At 44.2% G+C, this 15,623-nt stretch overlaps 1 protein-coding gene across 1 annotated transcript in view; it reads right to left on the bottom strand.

Moving 5' to 3' along the window:
• The window catches only part of RCOR1 (REST corepressor 1), a 120,110-nt gene extending 105,055 nt beyond the window's left edge, over positions 1-15,055 (bottom strand). Inside the window, exons 1-2 of the mRNA XM_086362819.1 lie at positions 14,517-15,055; positions 14,377-14,436 (exon numbers count right to left, since the gene is read on the bottom strand). Coding sequence (XP_086218945.1) covers positions 14,377-14,436; positions 14,517-14,820 — 364 coding nt within the window. The 5' untranslated portion in view covers positions 14,821-15,055. The remainder of the gene's footprint in view (positions 1-14,376; positions 14,437-14,516) is intronic.
• Positions 15,056-15,623: the final 568 nt, after the last annotated feature.

Raw genomic sequence — 15,623 nt, forward strand, 5'->3', positions numbered from 1 at the left:
CTAACTCCCAGAGTTCACTCAGACTCACGTCCATCGAGTCAGTGATGCCATCCAGCCATCTCATTCTCTGTCGTCCCCTTCTCCTCCTGCCCCCAATCCCTCCCAGCATCAGACTGTTTTTCAATGAGTCAGTTCTTCGCATGAGGTGGCCAAAGTACTGGAGTTTCAGCTTTAGCATCATTCCTTCCAAAGAAATCCCAGGGCTGATCTCCTTCAGAATGGACTGGTTGGATCTCCTTGCAGTCCAAAGGGCTCTCAAGAGTCTTCTCCAACACCACAGTTCAAAAGCATCAATTCTTCTGCGCTCAGCTTTCTTCACAGTCCAACTCTAACATCCACACATGACCACAGGAAAAACCATAGCCTTGACTAGACGGACCTTTGTTGGCAAAGTAATGTCTCTGCTTTTCAATATGCTATCTAGGTTGGTCATAACTTTCCTTTCAAGAAGTAAGCGTCTTTTAATTTCATGGCTGCAGTCACCATCTGCAGTGATTTTGGAGCCCAAAAAATAAAGTCTGACTCTGTTTCCACTGTTTGCCCATCTATTTCCCATGAAGTGGTGGGACCGGATGCCATGATCTTCATTTTCTGAATGTTGAGCTTTAAGCCAACTTTTTCACTCTCCTCTTTCACTTTCATCAAGAGGCTTTTTAGTTCCTCTTCACTTTCTGCCATAAGGGTGGTGAACAAACCACTTCTAAGGAACTTAACCATGTTCTAGAACAAAGCTCAAGAATATTTATAGGAATATAAAGATATCCAGCATCCATCAAAATAAAATTCATAATGTCTGGCATCTAAACAAAAATTACCAAACAAGCAAAGAAACGGGAAAAGACAACTCATAATCAGGGAAAAAATCAATCAACTGATACCAACTCAGAAATGAGACAGATAAGAGAATTACTAGACAAGGGCATTAGAACAATTATAATGTGTTTAAATGTGTTTGAGAAGTTGGAGCAAAGGCTGAGTATGTTCAGGAGAGATATGAAACCTAACCTTTTCAAACAAGGGTAAGCCTTCATATTGCTGACATTTTAAGTTCTACATTTCTCTTCAATATAGTCACACATCTTGATTATCCTTTTGGTTTAACTAGGTGTTATATAACCATCTCCCCCACTTCCACAAAAAAAGCTTTCAATTTCTACTTGCTTTCTTAAGAAGCCTTATTTTGAATACCTTAATAGCAATATTTTAACAAATACTCCACTAGAGGAATTCCATACACAACCATCACATTCCAGTATCACATTTCACCATGCACCCTGATTAGAGGCAGAACTTCTGAACTAATTATAAAAATTAAGAAGAATGAAGCTTTCACTCCTAAGATTCTCTGGCTTCATGCTGTCCAACAGCATGGGAAATGTCCCGCTCTATGCAGTCCGACATAGCAGCCAGGAGCCACATGCTTGAAATGATGTGGTTAGTGCGACAGAAGTGCATTTTCAGTTTGATTTTATTTAATAAATTTAAATAATTATAGATTACTAGTGGCTACGTTACTGGACAGCACAGCTTAAAACAATTTAAAAGGAAATCTGGATTGAAATTTTCAGAAAGATTAACATTTTCAAAATAACAGTTTTATAGTTTTAAACTTCATAGTTTACTATTAATTTTTAAATTAGTAAACATTATAAACTCATAAACACAGGAAAACCCCTATTTTCAAGACTTGGCTCAAAGAACCACTTCACCTACAACTTCTTCCTGGTTTCTTCAATCACCAAGCCCCAAGTAAGGCGACCCTCCCCCCGCCCCACTATGCTGCGTAGCACCCTCTGTCATCAGCAATGTGCAGGGGGAGGGGGAAGTAACCACTTAACAGACTTGAGATTTTCTCTTGGGGTGATGAAAACATTCTGGAACTAGATGGTGTGGTGGTAGTTGCACAACAACGTTAAGTGTCCTAAATGCCACTAAATTACTGACTTCACAATGGTTACTCTGGGGATGCCTTGGCAACCCAAGGCTTAGGACTCTGTGCTCTCAATGCTCAGGGCCCAGGTCTGATTCCTAGTCTGGGGACGAAGGTCCCACAAGCAGTGCAGTGTGGCCAAATAAATAAACGAACAATTTTTTAAAAGGTTAATTTTATGTTCTATGAAAGTGGAAGTGTTTTAGTCACTCAGTCACGTCCATCTCATCGGGACCCCATGGCCTGTAGCCCGCCAGGCTCCTCTGTCCATGGGGATTCTCCAGGCAAGAATACTGGAGGAGTAGGTAGCTGTTTCCTTCTCCAGGGGATCTTCCTGACCCAGGGATGGAACCCAGGTCTCCTGCACAGCAGGCAGATTCCTTGCCATCTGAGTCACCAGGGAAGCCCCATGTTATATGAAATTCACCTTGGGAAAAAAAAGTGTAAGAATGTATCTAAGATGTATATCTAACTCACACAACTTCATTATTAAATAAGCACCTAAAACAGGCAACACCAGGTTTTAAATGCAACTTTAAAGCTCACTTTTTCCCTTAGGTTTCCATTTTTTAAGTAAACTTGGTTCTTAGTTATCAACTGTCCACTACAAAATGCCTATTCGAGCAAAGTCAATCAGTGCACACAAGTGCTCTTATTAAATGCAGAACCACATTCAGCTATGTCAAGTGAGAAAGATAAACCTTAGATATTAACAGAATTGGCGGCTCAGAACACTCAGAAAGCAGAAGTGCATGACACCATGAAGACTTCACGCGACCGCCTGAGATCAGACTAGCAAGCCTTACCCTTCCCGTCTTACGATCCTGCTCCCGCACGTGCACGCTAAGTCTGAAAGCAGACAAGTCCCAGCCCAGAAGCTTCTGTGCCAGTAAAACAGGATGTGCAGCCTTCAGTAAGAGTGTGTGTGTGTGTGTGTGTGTGTGAAACAGCACAGAAAGACCCTGAGTTCAAGTGAACAGAATGTTTAACCAATCCCAAAATTTTAATTAACCTTTTCAAACATAAAGAAGGCCAGCAGGGACTATTTGCTGGTCACTAGATGCAACTGCTGAAGACAAGCACAGCCAGACTCCTGGGCAGAGGCTCACCCAGTCCCCCGAGGCAAGCCTTGGTTTCTGGGCAGACAGAAGCTAGTCCTCAGTTAACCTTATGATCAAACCAACCATGGCAAACCTCACATTTAAGTCAATCAGAATAAAGTTTACAATTTTCTGTAAGTATACTCTGGTCTTTGAAAAACAGAACACAATTCACTAATAACACTAAGAAATACATACATCAGGGTTATTTCAGGGGAGAGAGGCAGTTAGTTTGGTTTTCGTTTTTTTGATGGGGGAGGAGATTGGGAATAATATACAAGGAAGGAGAATTAGTTGCTGAACATACTAACCAGATAGTTGTACAGGTGAAACCAATGGCTTTTAAAAATACTCTTAGATATTTTAATGTGTGTATTTTTTCACACTTTATTCAAGACATGGTTCTTAAACTCATCCCACAGCTCAAGTTCAATGTGAACCTGCAGAAAAACATACGGGGAGGGGGGAAAATAGATATTTAAATGTTATACTCTCATCTGTTAAACTCAAAGGTAACCAACATAACACGGTCCTTTGTAACCTTAAGTCATCCAATCACAAAAAATCACTCCCCTCAAAAAACAACTGTTTTACACTCTGAAAATGACTATTTCAACATACGTGCAAGAATAAAGCAACTCATTCCAATTCACCTCAGTCAACCAAGCCAGACACCTCCCATTTCATTTGTGCTTTCATTGAGAAGAGGAGAAGGAATGCAACTGGGCACGAATCAGGCTCTGGCCATCCCACACAAAAATCTCCACAATACCTGGGACCACATGCAAACAACTAAGCAATTGATCCAATAAAGTGCTGCTCTAAGTGGTTTTTCTTAAGAGACGATTTCTGGCTAAGTCTCCCTGAAATACACTAGATTGCAGTCCAACTGCAACTTATCTTAGTGGTATCCTGGTGTTTTTCCTTCCTTAGCAATATACAAAATAATGATGCTTCTGACAACAGATGGCATCTTAGAATGGGTTACCTTGGGCAGGTTACTAGGGTGAACCATAACAGTAAACCTCTCTGCCTCTGTTTCCTCATATGGAAAATGGTGATAACAACTTTATCTAATGTGATTGTTGTGATTGTTAAGTTAAATTATTAATGAAGTATTCAAACCAGTCTGCACACAGCAAACACTACACTAACCTGGCACTGACATTACTCCTTCAAGGGTTTTCTGATGTGATGACAAGTGGCACCACACCACTCACCCACTCCCTCACAATCAGTGACAAAACCGTAAGACAGCTGAACTGGGTTTTAGTCCACAGCACATTCACCTTTTATGGAAAAATAACTGACCACCATGGAAACTAAAGTTATGACTTTAATCTCTAACTCAGCTCAGTTCAATCACTCAGTCGTGTCCGACTCTTTGTGACCCCATGGACTGCAGCACGCCAGGCCTCCCTGTCCATCACCAACTCCCGGGGTTCACCCAAACCTATGTCCATTGAGTCGGTAATGCCATCCATCCATCTCGTCCTCTGTCATCCCCTTCTCCTGCCCTCAATCTTTCCCAGCATCAGGGTCTTTTCACATGAGTCAGCTCTTCGCATCAGGTGGCCAAAGTACTGGAGTTTCAGCTTCAACATCAGTCCTACCAATGAACACCCAGGACTGATCTCCTTTAGGATGGACTAGTTGGATCTCCTTGCAGTCCAAGAGACTCTCAAGAATCTTGAACACCACAGTTCAAAAGCATTAATTCTTCAGCGCTCAGCTTTCTTTATAGTTCAACTCTCACATCCATACATGACCACTGGAAAAACCATAGCTTTGACTAGATGGACCTTTGCTGACAAAGTAATGTCTCTGCTTTTCAATATGCTGTCTAGGTTGGTCATAACTTTCCTTCCAAGGAGTAAGCATCTTTTAATTTCATGGCTGTAATCACCATCTGCAGCAATTTTGGAGCCCAAAAAAATAGTCATCAACTGTTTCCACTGTTTCCCCATTTATTTGCCATGAAGTGATGGGACTGGATGCCATGATCGTTGTTTTCTGAATGTTGAGCTTTAAGCCAACTTTTTCACTCTCTTCTTTCACTTTCATCAAGAGGCTTTTTAGTTCCTCTTCACTTTCTGCCATAAGGGTGGTGTCATCTGATATCTGAGGTCATTGCTATTTCTCCCTGCAATCTTGATTCCAGCTGTGCATCTTCCAGCCCAGCGTTTCTCATGATGTACTCTGCATATAAGTTAAATAAGCAGGGTGACAATATGCAGCCTTGACGTACTCCTTTTCCTATTTGGAACCAGTCTGTTGTTCCATGTCCAGTTCTAACTGTTGCTTCTAACTGCATATAGGTTTCTCAAGAGGCAGGTCAGGGGGTCTTGTATTCCCATCTCCTTCAGAATATTCCACAGTTTATTGTGATCCACACAGTCAAAGGCTTTGGCATAGTCAAGAAAGCAGAAATAGATGTTTTTCTGGAACTCTCTTGCTTTTTCCATGATCCAGGGGATGTTGGCAATTTGATCTCTGGTTCCTCTGCCTTTTCTAAAACCAGCTTGAACATCTGGAAGTTCACAGTTCACATATTGCTGAAGCTTGGCTTGGAGAATTTTGAACATTACTAGCGTGTGAGATGAGTGCAACTGTGCGGTAATTTGAGCATTCTTTGGCATTGCCTTTCTTTGGCATTGGAATGAAAACTGACCTTTTTGAGTCCTGTGGCCACTGCGGAGTTTTTCAAATTTGCTGGCATATTGAGTGCAGCACTTTCACAGCATCATCTTTCAGGATTTGAAAAAGCTCAACTGGAATTCCATCACCTCCACTAGCTTTGTTCATAGTGATGCTGCCTAAGGCCCACTTGACTTCACAAGTCACTATGAACAAAGCTAGTATGCTATTAAAACTAGCTGTAAAAACTAAAATTTCTGCTGTTGAACAGAAATTAAATCAGAGCTTTTCAAGTCATCCAGCACTATAATTTAGGTCAGTTGGTTAGTAATTAGTACACCAAATTAACTGAAGAAAGTTGCAACATAACAAAAAAAGACGTATCAAATTCTCAGTGGCAATCATCTTAGACACCAGGAGTCCTAGTGACAATTGGTAAGAAGCTATGTACCAAGTCCAGTCTCTGAGCAGAAATATATCCAACCAGGGATATGTTTTTATTCCTTTCTGAAAAGAAACTCCATCAACTCCCATACTAGACAGAAAAACAACAACAAAAACTTTACAACTCTACAACCCTAAGAAAGGATCAGTATCCAAATATACAAAGAGCACAAACAAATCAGTAAGAAAAAGAACACCCTACAGAAAAGCAGCAAAAGATATATACACAGAGGGAAACCAGGTAGCTGAAAAAACACATAAAAGCACACTTGACCTCACCAGTAATTAGAAAAATGCCAACACAGACTACAAAAAGATAGCACTGCAAAAAGTTAACAAGCCTAACACCTTAGTGAAAATTGAATGAAGGAAAGGAATTTTCTGTGCCTGTTAGAGGAATATGCACAAATAATTCCATTTACAAAAATACTTTGACAATAACAAAACATACCGCTTTTCATACGTAAGTATGTACTCAAGGACAAAAACAGGCACAGGGATTCTGATGACCTTGACAGCCTGCCACTCAGACTTCTCTTCAAGAGAGAGAGCGCTGAGAGGAGTGTAAGTAGCTGACAGTCCCAGCTGCCCAGCAGCTTCGGGATCCACTGCAGCACGCTGCATGCTAACTCCAGGCCAACGCCAGAACACAGCCGGTTTTCTAGAGAAGGCCCAGTCCTGCCCAACACACTCTAACAAAGCACCTTTGCTCTGGCTGCACTGCAATCTTAGGCTCCTGGATCTCATCATCTATCACCCTTCCTTCTGCTTTCCTTCACAGGTGTCACATTGCATCCAACCTGAAGGCTCTGCTGCCTCACCTTCTTCCCTCCTGTGGTCTCAGGCATTTACACCTATGAAACTCCTACACAAGAGTTTCATGTCCATCGAGTCGGTGATGCCAGCCAACCATCTCACCCTCTGTCATCCCCTTTTCCTTCTGCCCTCAATCTTTCCCAATATCAGGGTCTTTTTCCAGTAAGTTGGCTCTATGCCTCAGCTGGTCAAAGTACTGGAGCTTCAGCATCAGTCTTTCCAAAGGATATTCAGGGATGATTTCCTTTAGGATTGACTGGTTTGATCTCCTTGCAGTCCATGGGACTATCAAGAGTCTTCTCTAGCACCACAGTTCGCAAGCATCAATTCTTCCACATTGAGCCTTATGATTCAACTCTCACATCTGTATGTGATTACTGGAAAAACCATAGCTTTGACTATACGGACCTTTGTCAGCAAAGTGATGTCTCTGCTTTTTAATATGCTGTCTAGGTTTGTCATAGCTTTTCTTCCAAGGAGTAAGTATGTTTTAATTTTATGACAGCAGTCACTGCTCACAGTGATTTGGGCGCCCAAAAGAAAATCTGTCACTGCTTCCATTTTTTCCCCTTCCATTTGCCAGTAAGTGATGGGACCAGATGCCATGATCTTAGTTTTTTTTAATGTTGAGTTTCAAACCAGCTTTTTCTCTCTGTTCTTTCACCCTCATCAAGAGGCTCCTTAGTTCCTCTTCACTTCCTGCCATTAGAGTTTTATCATCAGCATATCTGAGGTTGTTGATATTTCTCCTGGCAGTCTTGATTCCAGCTCGTGAGTTATCCAGCCCGGCATTTCACATGATGCACTCTGCATATAAGTTAAATAAGCAGGGTGACAATATACAGCCTTGTCATACTCCTGTCCCAATTTTGAACCAGTCATTCCATGTCCAGTTCTAACTGTTGCTTCTTGACCTACATACACGTTTCTTAAGAGACAGGTAAAATGGTCTGGTATTCCCACCTCTAAGAATTGTCCAGTTTGTTGTGATCTACACAGTCAAAGGCTTTAGCATAGTCAATGAAGCAAAAGAATATGTTTTTCTGGAAATCCCTTGCTTTCTCCATGATCCAACAAATGTTGGCAACTTGATCTCTGGTTCCTCTGCCTCTTTGAAACACAGCTTATACATCTGGAAGTTCTCAGATCATGTGCTGCAGAAGCCTAACTTGAAGGATTTTGAGCATTGCTTTGCTAGCATTGAGCACAACTGTATGGAAGTCTGAACATTCTTTGGTATTGCCCTTCTTTGGGATTAGAATGAAAAGTAACCTTTTCCAGTCCTAAGTTTTCCAAATTTGCTGACATATTAAGTGCAGCACTTTAACAGCATCATCTTTTAGGATTTTAAACAGCTCAGTTGGAATTCCTTCACCTCCACTACCTTTATCTAAAATTACACACACATGTTATTGTACCCAGAACAAGGCTGTAAAACAATAAAATTTGGTATTACATGCCTCAAACCTACCTGGAGATGCTTTTAATGACTGAAAGACAAATACAAGTCACTTTGTCTCTGCAGGCCTCACCTTCCTCATCTAGAACACAGGAAGGCTGCACTGAGTGAACACTACAATTTTCTCTCTCACTGCTCTGAGGGAGAGAAAATCCAGAAACTTCAAAGAATTATGTCTAGCATGCAATTTTTACAGGATCCTCATATTAAATAAAGAATATGACTAACTTAAACAAAAAAAAAAAGAAAAAACAAAATTTGACTTATTTGAAAAAAAGTAGGCGTTTTAGGGTTTACTATCAACATTTCACTTAAATGGCATTTTAATTTTACTTAAAAATATTTATCTCAAACATTTTATCAAAACACTTTTTATCACATTAAAACATTCTATTTTATAAATACTGTTTTTTAAAAAATCAACAATAAAAAACATAAAACTCAACTAGAAGATATATGTATTGTTTGATATGTGTATTAGTAAAATTTCCAGAACATAAAACAGAAACTGTTAAATTACAACCATTATCCCTAATCAATCCTAGGTGACACGTATTTTCCGTACTTGCTATTTGGGGCTGTAGAGGTGACTCAGCCCAGTTACTGAGCCGGCACTCAATCCCCATTATTGCCTCAGTTGGGCCTTTACTGCTGTTCCCGAGACTCCCTCTACGACAAGGTTTTTCCAGCTCTGTTTTAATGTAAATCCCACGGAACACATCCTCCTTAGCAAAGATCGCTGTTTTCTATCAGAGTAAGGGGACAAATAGAAGCCTTATTTCTTACTTTAACATTATGCATGGAACCTCTAAAGAAAGGCTCAGAAGAAAGTGAGGGCTAAATTATAAATTAAGTATAACAATCGATATAGCAGAGAGTAAAATATAAAAAGTAAAATAAACTGGGGAAGAATACAGTAATTTGGATAGACTTCAATGTTTCATTTCCAAAGACTAAGATTTGTGTCAATTAAACTGCCCTATAGAACCATAGAAGTTTATAACACTAAAGAAACTAGGTTTCTTAGAGTAAGCCTAGGGAAAAAAAGAAGAAGAAGAAGGAAACGAAAAAGGAATAAGCCTAAGGCTTCCCTGGTGGCTCAGTGGTAAAGAATCCACCTGCCAGTGCAGGAGACACAGGTTCAGTCTCTGATGTGGGAAGATCCCACCTGCTGCAGAGCAACTAAGTCGGCGCACCACGACTCCCGAGCCTCGCATGCTCTGGAGCTGGGAGCAGCAGCTACGAACCCACACGCTCAGCTACCGAAGCCCGGGTGCCCCAGAGCCCCTGCTGCTCAACAAGAGAGCAGCCTCCATTCACAGCAACTAGAGAAAAGCCCAGGCAGCAACGAAGACCCAGAGAGCCTAAACAAACGAATAAAAATATTTTAAAAAAAGAAAAGAGTAAGCTTACATTTCTTCAGTACCAATGACTTTCAACACTGCTTTTAAAACAACTCTGCTCTGATGAGCCTCCACCAACTAACCTTTGGATCACACCCAAGGAAGTACTCATCACCCAAGGAAGTACAGCAGCAGCAGAACCTCACTTCAATATTAACTCTCAAAGACAAGAACTTGAGAATTCAGAGTAAAAACTCCCTGACTCAGAACACAGTTAATGTGTACTTCACTTTGGCCCAGGGATGGACTCAACGTTTCTTTCATACTACCCTGAAACTTGAGCTGAACAGGGCTATCTATTCCCTCTGGATCTCTGTGTACTTTTCTGCTATAAAAATGTTTTGGACTAGTTCTCTCTCCCAGCAAAGGGTATTTACCTAAATTGCAGCAGGTACTGTAACTTAAAAGCAATCATCTTCAAGTATCTTTGAATGCATAATTCGCATTCAAATCTACAGCTTCATTAATAATCCAGCCTTACCTTTGCAGTAAAGCAGGCAACGCAAGGACCACTACTTGGCAACTAAGTCCTTCAAATGATAACTAAATTAAGACAGCAGAAAATGTTTGCTTAGCATTTGCTGAGTGCCAGGCACTGCACTGGACATTTTACATGTATTAACTCAGTTAATTTCTTTTCTTGAGGAAGAAGTTCCATTACCTCTACTTTACAGATGAAAGCAAAAATAAAGAAACCTGCCCAGGGCTGAAACACAATTGTCAAGAGGCACTGCCAAGATCTTAACTTGGGTTTGATGGTTCTCACAACCCAAGCTCACAGTCTGCTCTATGTTGCTTCTGAAAGAAGCCTGAAATTAAAAAGATGACTGTAACTGACATAATCACAGGCCACAGTGATGAAAGAACCTGATTCACAATGCAGGAAACAGAGGCTCCTGAGATAAAATGACCAGCCTGACCTTTTTAAACCACCTTCTTAATCACAGAGACAAGGCACTAGACCTCCCGAGAGACAGCTCTAGGTGCCTCCTACTGCACTGCATCACAAAGGGGATCACACACAGGACTTCTCATTACCCTCACCTCTCATCTGGGTAAACACTGCCTCCAAGTATGCCTCCACCATGAAGGCTTCACCATAACCTATGAATTTTTGGATATCTATAAAATTTATTTTTACAATGAAATTAAAGCAAAGCAAATAACGTGTTCAAAGAGGAAGACAGAATCACCACCAAAAAGAAATGAAAAGCAGGTCAAGATACCCTGAATAGTTCAGGAAAACTATTCTACATTTTATTAATATAAGTCAACTCTGAAAGTGACAGTTGAACCAATGACAACCACAAATTTTCTAATCTGATTAAATATATTGGATTCAATGTTCCAAATACAGGTTGCATGTTTAAAGAGCCATTACCTCAAAAAAATTTACCATTAACATTTCCTTTTCTGTAAGAGTCTTAATTTTACTATTAGTGTACTGTGATTACTAACTCGGAGAGAAGTTGACAATAACAACACATGCTTCAGAAAACAAAGAACTTGAGTCAATCTTAAAATCCTGCCACTGTGTTCCTCTGGTTAGAAGACAACAAAGAGGAAGAGTACCAAACAAGGGATCAAAGAAACCCGGAGGCTGCCGCTTCTTCCTCTGCACGTTTCTTGGTAAGACCATGGAATTACTTACATTTTTGTATAGAAGAACACTACCAGTTTCAAAATAAATTATGTTTTGCAAATGCAGGAAATAACTGACCAGAGGTAGGCTAGCATAAGCACTCTTCCCTCTTATTTACTGTATGTTTATTAAATTCTAAAAGAATCCAAAGGCAACTCAGCATACGACATGGCATAAAGTATGAAATAGAGTATGGACAGTCTGGACCCCACACGGGAACAAAGACAAAGTTAAATATATGAAACTGCATTCTGGTCTTTGTTTTTAAACCTACCTGATAAAACTTGTTCACCATTATAAACAAAGATGTTATTTTAACTACCAAGTTCTGATCCAGTGGTCCAGTTTAGGTCTTAATTAGGTAATAAGACATGAATCAGCATTTTAGGATGGCCACGCGCGGTCTACTTCGCTCACCATGTGTGAGGGGTGACAGAAATGCATCTTCCCTGGGCTCTACAGGGGATTTCAAGAGGATCTAGTTTCCACCATTTGTTCTTAAAGGTAAATAGGGTCAAGTTAGGAGACTGTGGGTAAACAAAACCTGACCTTAAAAAAAAAAATCAACATTCTTCCACTCATACATCTTTACAGATAGGTTTTTCTGTTTTTTTTTTTAAAGTGGCTTCCTGATGAGTTTCACATTCACTAGTCTGGTCATATGGTGGTAAAAATAAATAAACAAACATGCATTCAAAACTCAGGAAGAGAAAAAGAAAAAGCAGTAACAATCACAATCTCAATTCCATATTATTCCTAACTTGTACTCGTGGAAAAAAACTAAATCCAGACCTAAAAAAAAATTTGCTTGACATGCAACAAAACTGGTGTGTCATTTCTATTCCAAAATGGAAGTCTCCCCTTCCCTTAGATTTTAAGTTAAATGAGAACACATCTTTTAAATAAATAAATACGAAGTAAAAAGTAAAATCCTACAATTTCCAGCCATGCCTAGGAATTTGTCCCACTGCTCAGAATAGCAAAACAAGGCTTCAAATTATTTTACATCAGTTAGATTCCTTTCCAGATTAAAACAAACACAAAATAGGAAATGTTAACGCCAAGAGCCAATCAACTGACAGTAAGACTATACAGCAAGACATTTGCAGCGTTTCACTATTTAGAATGGCAGGTCTCTGACAAATTTATGCTTGCCCTTAGTCCACCAAAACTGCAAGGACAGCTCAAAATATGATCCTACTACACGTGCTGCTTCAAAGAGAACAACTCCGAAGAAGTCTGCCTCATTCCTAACAATGCAGAGCTAGGCGTCAACATTTAGAACAGTATCAGAAATCTAATTCTCGCTGCTGCCATCAAATATGTACTTATCTTTAGTCACAGCCAACATATTTAAACAAAGCTTTCAAAATAAATGTAACCAAAATGTACCCCAAAACTGACCAACTTACTAAAAGATGTGTACAAGTTGATATTTTTTTAAAATATGTGGGGGAAACTTGGTGAAGAGCTTTGCTTTATGGTCTGTGTATTAAAACAAAGATGGACTTGACCTACAAAATGAAGATAGGGTCAACTGTAACCAATAAACAGTATGCTTCCCCTGGTGGCCAACCGAGGAATGGAGAAGGCATGCACGGGGAGAAGCAGCCTGGCCTGGGAGTCCCGGCCTGTGGCTCTTATAAATGAGAAGTGACGACCAAAAAAGGAAGAGGTGGGGGAAGGGGAAACTATAGGAAGACTAACCGAAGTTGAAAAGGAATACAAACCTGGGCGTCAGACTACAGATACTCTAAGAGATTTAAATCATCAACAGGCCAAAACTGTAGAAAGCAAATGTGGGAAAGGTCATTTATTTCCAGAGAACCCAACAGCTCACTCAGGGATGCCTACGTATCTTCACTTCAAAGAACACCCAGAGTTTCATACCTTAATAACAGCTTAAGAGCAATCGCCTTTTTCAAGGGCTAGATCCTTGCAATTTTCTGCAGTCTTGTTTCCAAGGAAAAAGCATTTATGCATTTATTCTCTCAAATAAACTCGTTGTGTAACCTACATAGAGAACCACCAGTTCTAAAGCCCTCCAACCAGAAGGACTGTTAACTCCAGTTCCACAAGGTTCTCTTTCGAATTTGATTTCTGAAATAAAACCCACGTCCTTTCAAACATTTTCCACGCCAACAATCTTTAAAGACAGTCTTATACGGAGACAAGCTAGAATCTCACTGACGAATTCCTTTGTCTGGAAGGATTTTTCTGGTACTTTGAATTTGCCTGCACACAGAAGAGCAGCAAGGGTAACAAATGTTCCAAGCAAGGGGGTTGGGATGCCTTGGAGGTGTTAGGCTAAAGCTTTCTGAGGGTTCTAACCTTTCACAACCTCTTCCTTTAAAACAAAACAAACAAACAAAAAAAGGAAATAACACACACATTTACAAATAGGTCCTTAAAATCAAACTACCGCCAGCAAGCCTCTCTTCCCCAGTCAGGCGCCCTCTGGGAAGCACACTTCTTTTACTAACTGGTTTTGGGGGGAATCTCAGGACGGGAGGGGAGTCGGGGGCAGGCAGGAGCCCGGGAGCCGGCAGGAGAGGGCACGCGGGGCAACCTTCCGCAGGGGAGAGGTGGGTCCGAGGCCGTCCCGAGCCCTGGGGCGCTCGCAGGAAGCTAAGTCTCCGGCGCGCGGCCACCCCCGCCCGGCCCCGGCGCGGCTCGCGCGGACCGGGGACGCCGGAACCCCGAGCCAGGTGGCCAGGTGTGGCCGGCGCACCGCCGCCTCGCGTCCGACCCGCCCGGGCGACCCTCGGGCCTCCCCGGGGTGGGGGGTGGGGGGCCCGGCCCGCCGGCAGGACACACTGGCGCGAGCGTCTCCCCGCGGACGGCAGGACCCACATCCACAGAAAGAAAAGTTGTCCGAGGCCGTCCGCCCCCTCGGGTCGCCGGCCGGCCGGCCAGCCAGCCGGCCGGCCCGGGGCGCTACTCACCGGGGTCGAAGTCGGGCACCACCGCCTGGTACTGGGGTCCGACCCGCATGCCGCCGCCACCTGCGGGAAAAGCAGAAGGGGGCGGTCAGCGCGCGGACCGGCGGGCGGGCGCGGGGGCGGCGCGGGCGGCTGCCACCTACCGTGCTCCTCGTCGCTGGACGAGCCGGAGCTGCCTTCCTCCCAGGAGTTGCTGCTGCTGTTGCCATTGGGCGCCGCCGCCGCCGCCAAACTTTTATTCTGCCCATTATTGGGGGCGGCGGCGGCCGAGGCGGAGGCGGCGGCGGAGGCGGCGGCGACCGAGGAGGCGGCGGCGGCCGAGGCGGCGGCGGCGGCCGAGGCGGCGGCCGAAGCGGCGGCGGCGGCCGAGGCGGCCGCGCTGGACGCGTTGTTCCTCCCTCTCCGCTTCCCTGAGACCTCGGGGCCCTTCTCCACCATGGCCGGCATCGGTGGGGGGCCCGAGCCGGGCGAAAGTGACGGGGGACCCCGCGGCTCCTGAGGAGGCGGGGGTGGGGGTGGGGGTGCGCCGGGCCGGGGGAGGGGGTGCGGGCGGGCGCGGCCGGAGCCTGCGGGCGCGAGTTGGGGCTGAGGCGGCCCTGGCGGGCGGAGCGCGGAGCCGCTTCAGGCCCCCCGGCGCCGAGCCCAGCGCAACTTTCGCTCTCCTCGCCGCCCGCACTTCACTGGCTCTAACTACTCCGGGAGCAGCGAGCGGGAGGGGAGGGGGGCGGGGCCTGAGCCAGCAGTGAGGTGAGGCGGGGGGGAAAGCCGCGCGCAGCCCAACCCGGCGCGGGGAGGGAGTGGCTCCGCCCCCCGCGCGCCCCCATTGGCTCTCGTGCGATTTGGACGGCGAGCGGCAGCCCAGTTGGCTGCGCGCAGCCGTCCGTCCGAGGGGCCGGGGCGGGAGAGCGGGGAGGGGGGTGGCGCCAGGCTTCCGTTGGTCAGGTTCGGTTGACGCGTATCGCCCGCTGTACGTGGTTTGAGGTTTGCCGTCTCTCTACGCCCCATGATCCATCTCTCTAGGCAATAGCGAGGAGTTAGCCGCCCTCCCCGCCCCCTCCTTCTGCCGGCACCCCCCCGCCCCGCTTCCCCTGAGCGCACCCCACCCCGCGGCCCCGGCCCCTGCGTTCCCCGGAGGGCTCCGCCGAGAGCCCCACCGGTTTCCTGAAGGGAAACACGCGCGACGCAAGAGAGGAGACCGAAGGCGAGGTCGGGACTACTTTCCCCCTCGCGCGGAGGACTACCTCTCGCAG

Source organism: Bos grunniens, chromosome 21, assembly GCF_055505025.1.
Source record: "Bos grunniens cultivar Pamir isolate PY7600 chromosome 21, Bosgru_T2T1.0, whole genome shotgun sequence".
In the NCBI taxonomy this organism is placed as follows: Eukaryota; Metazoa; Chordata; class Mammalia; order Artiodactyla; family Bovidae; genus Bos; species Bos grunniens.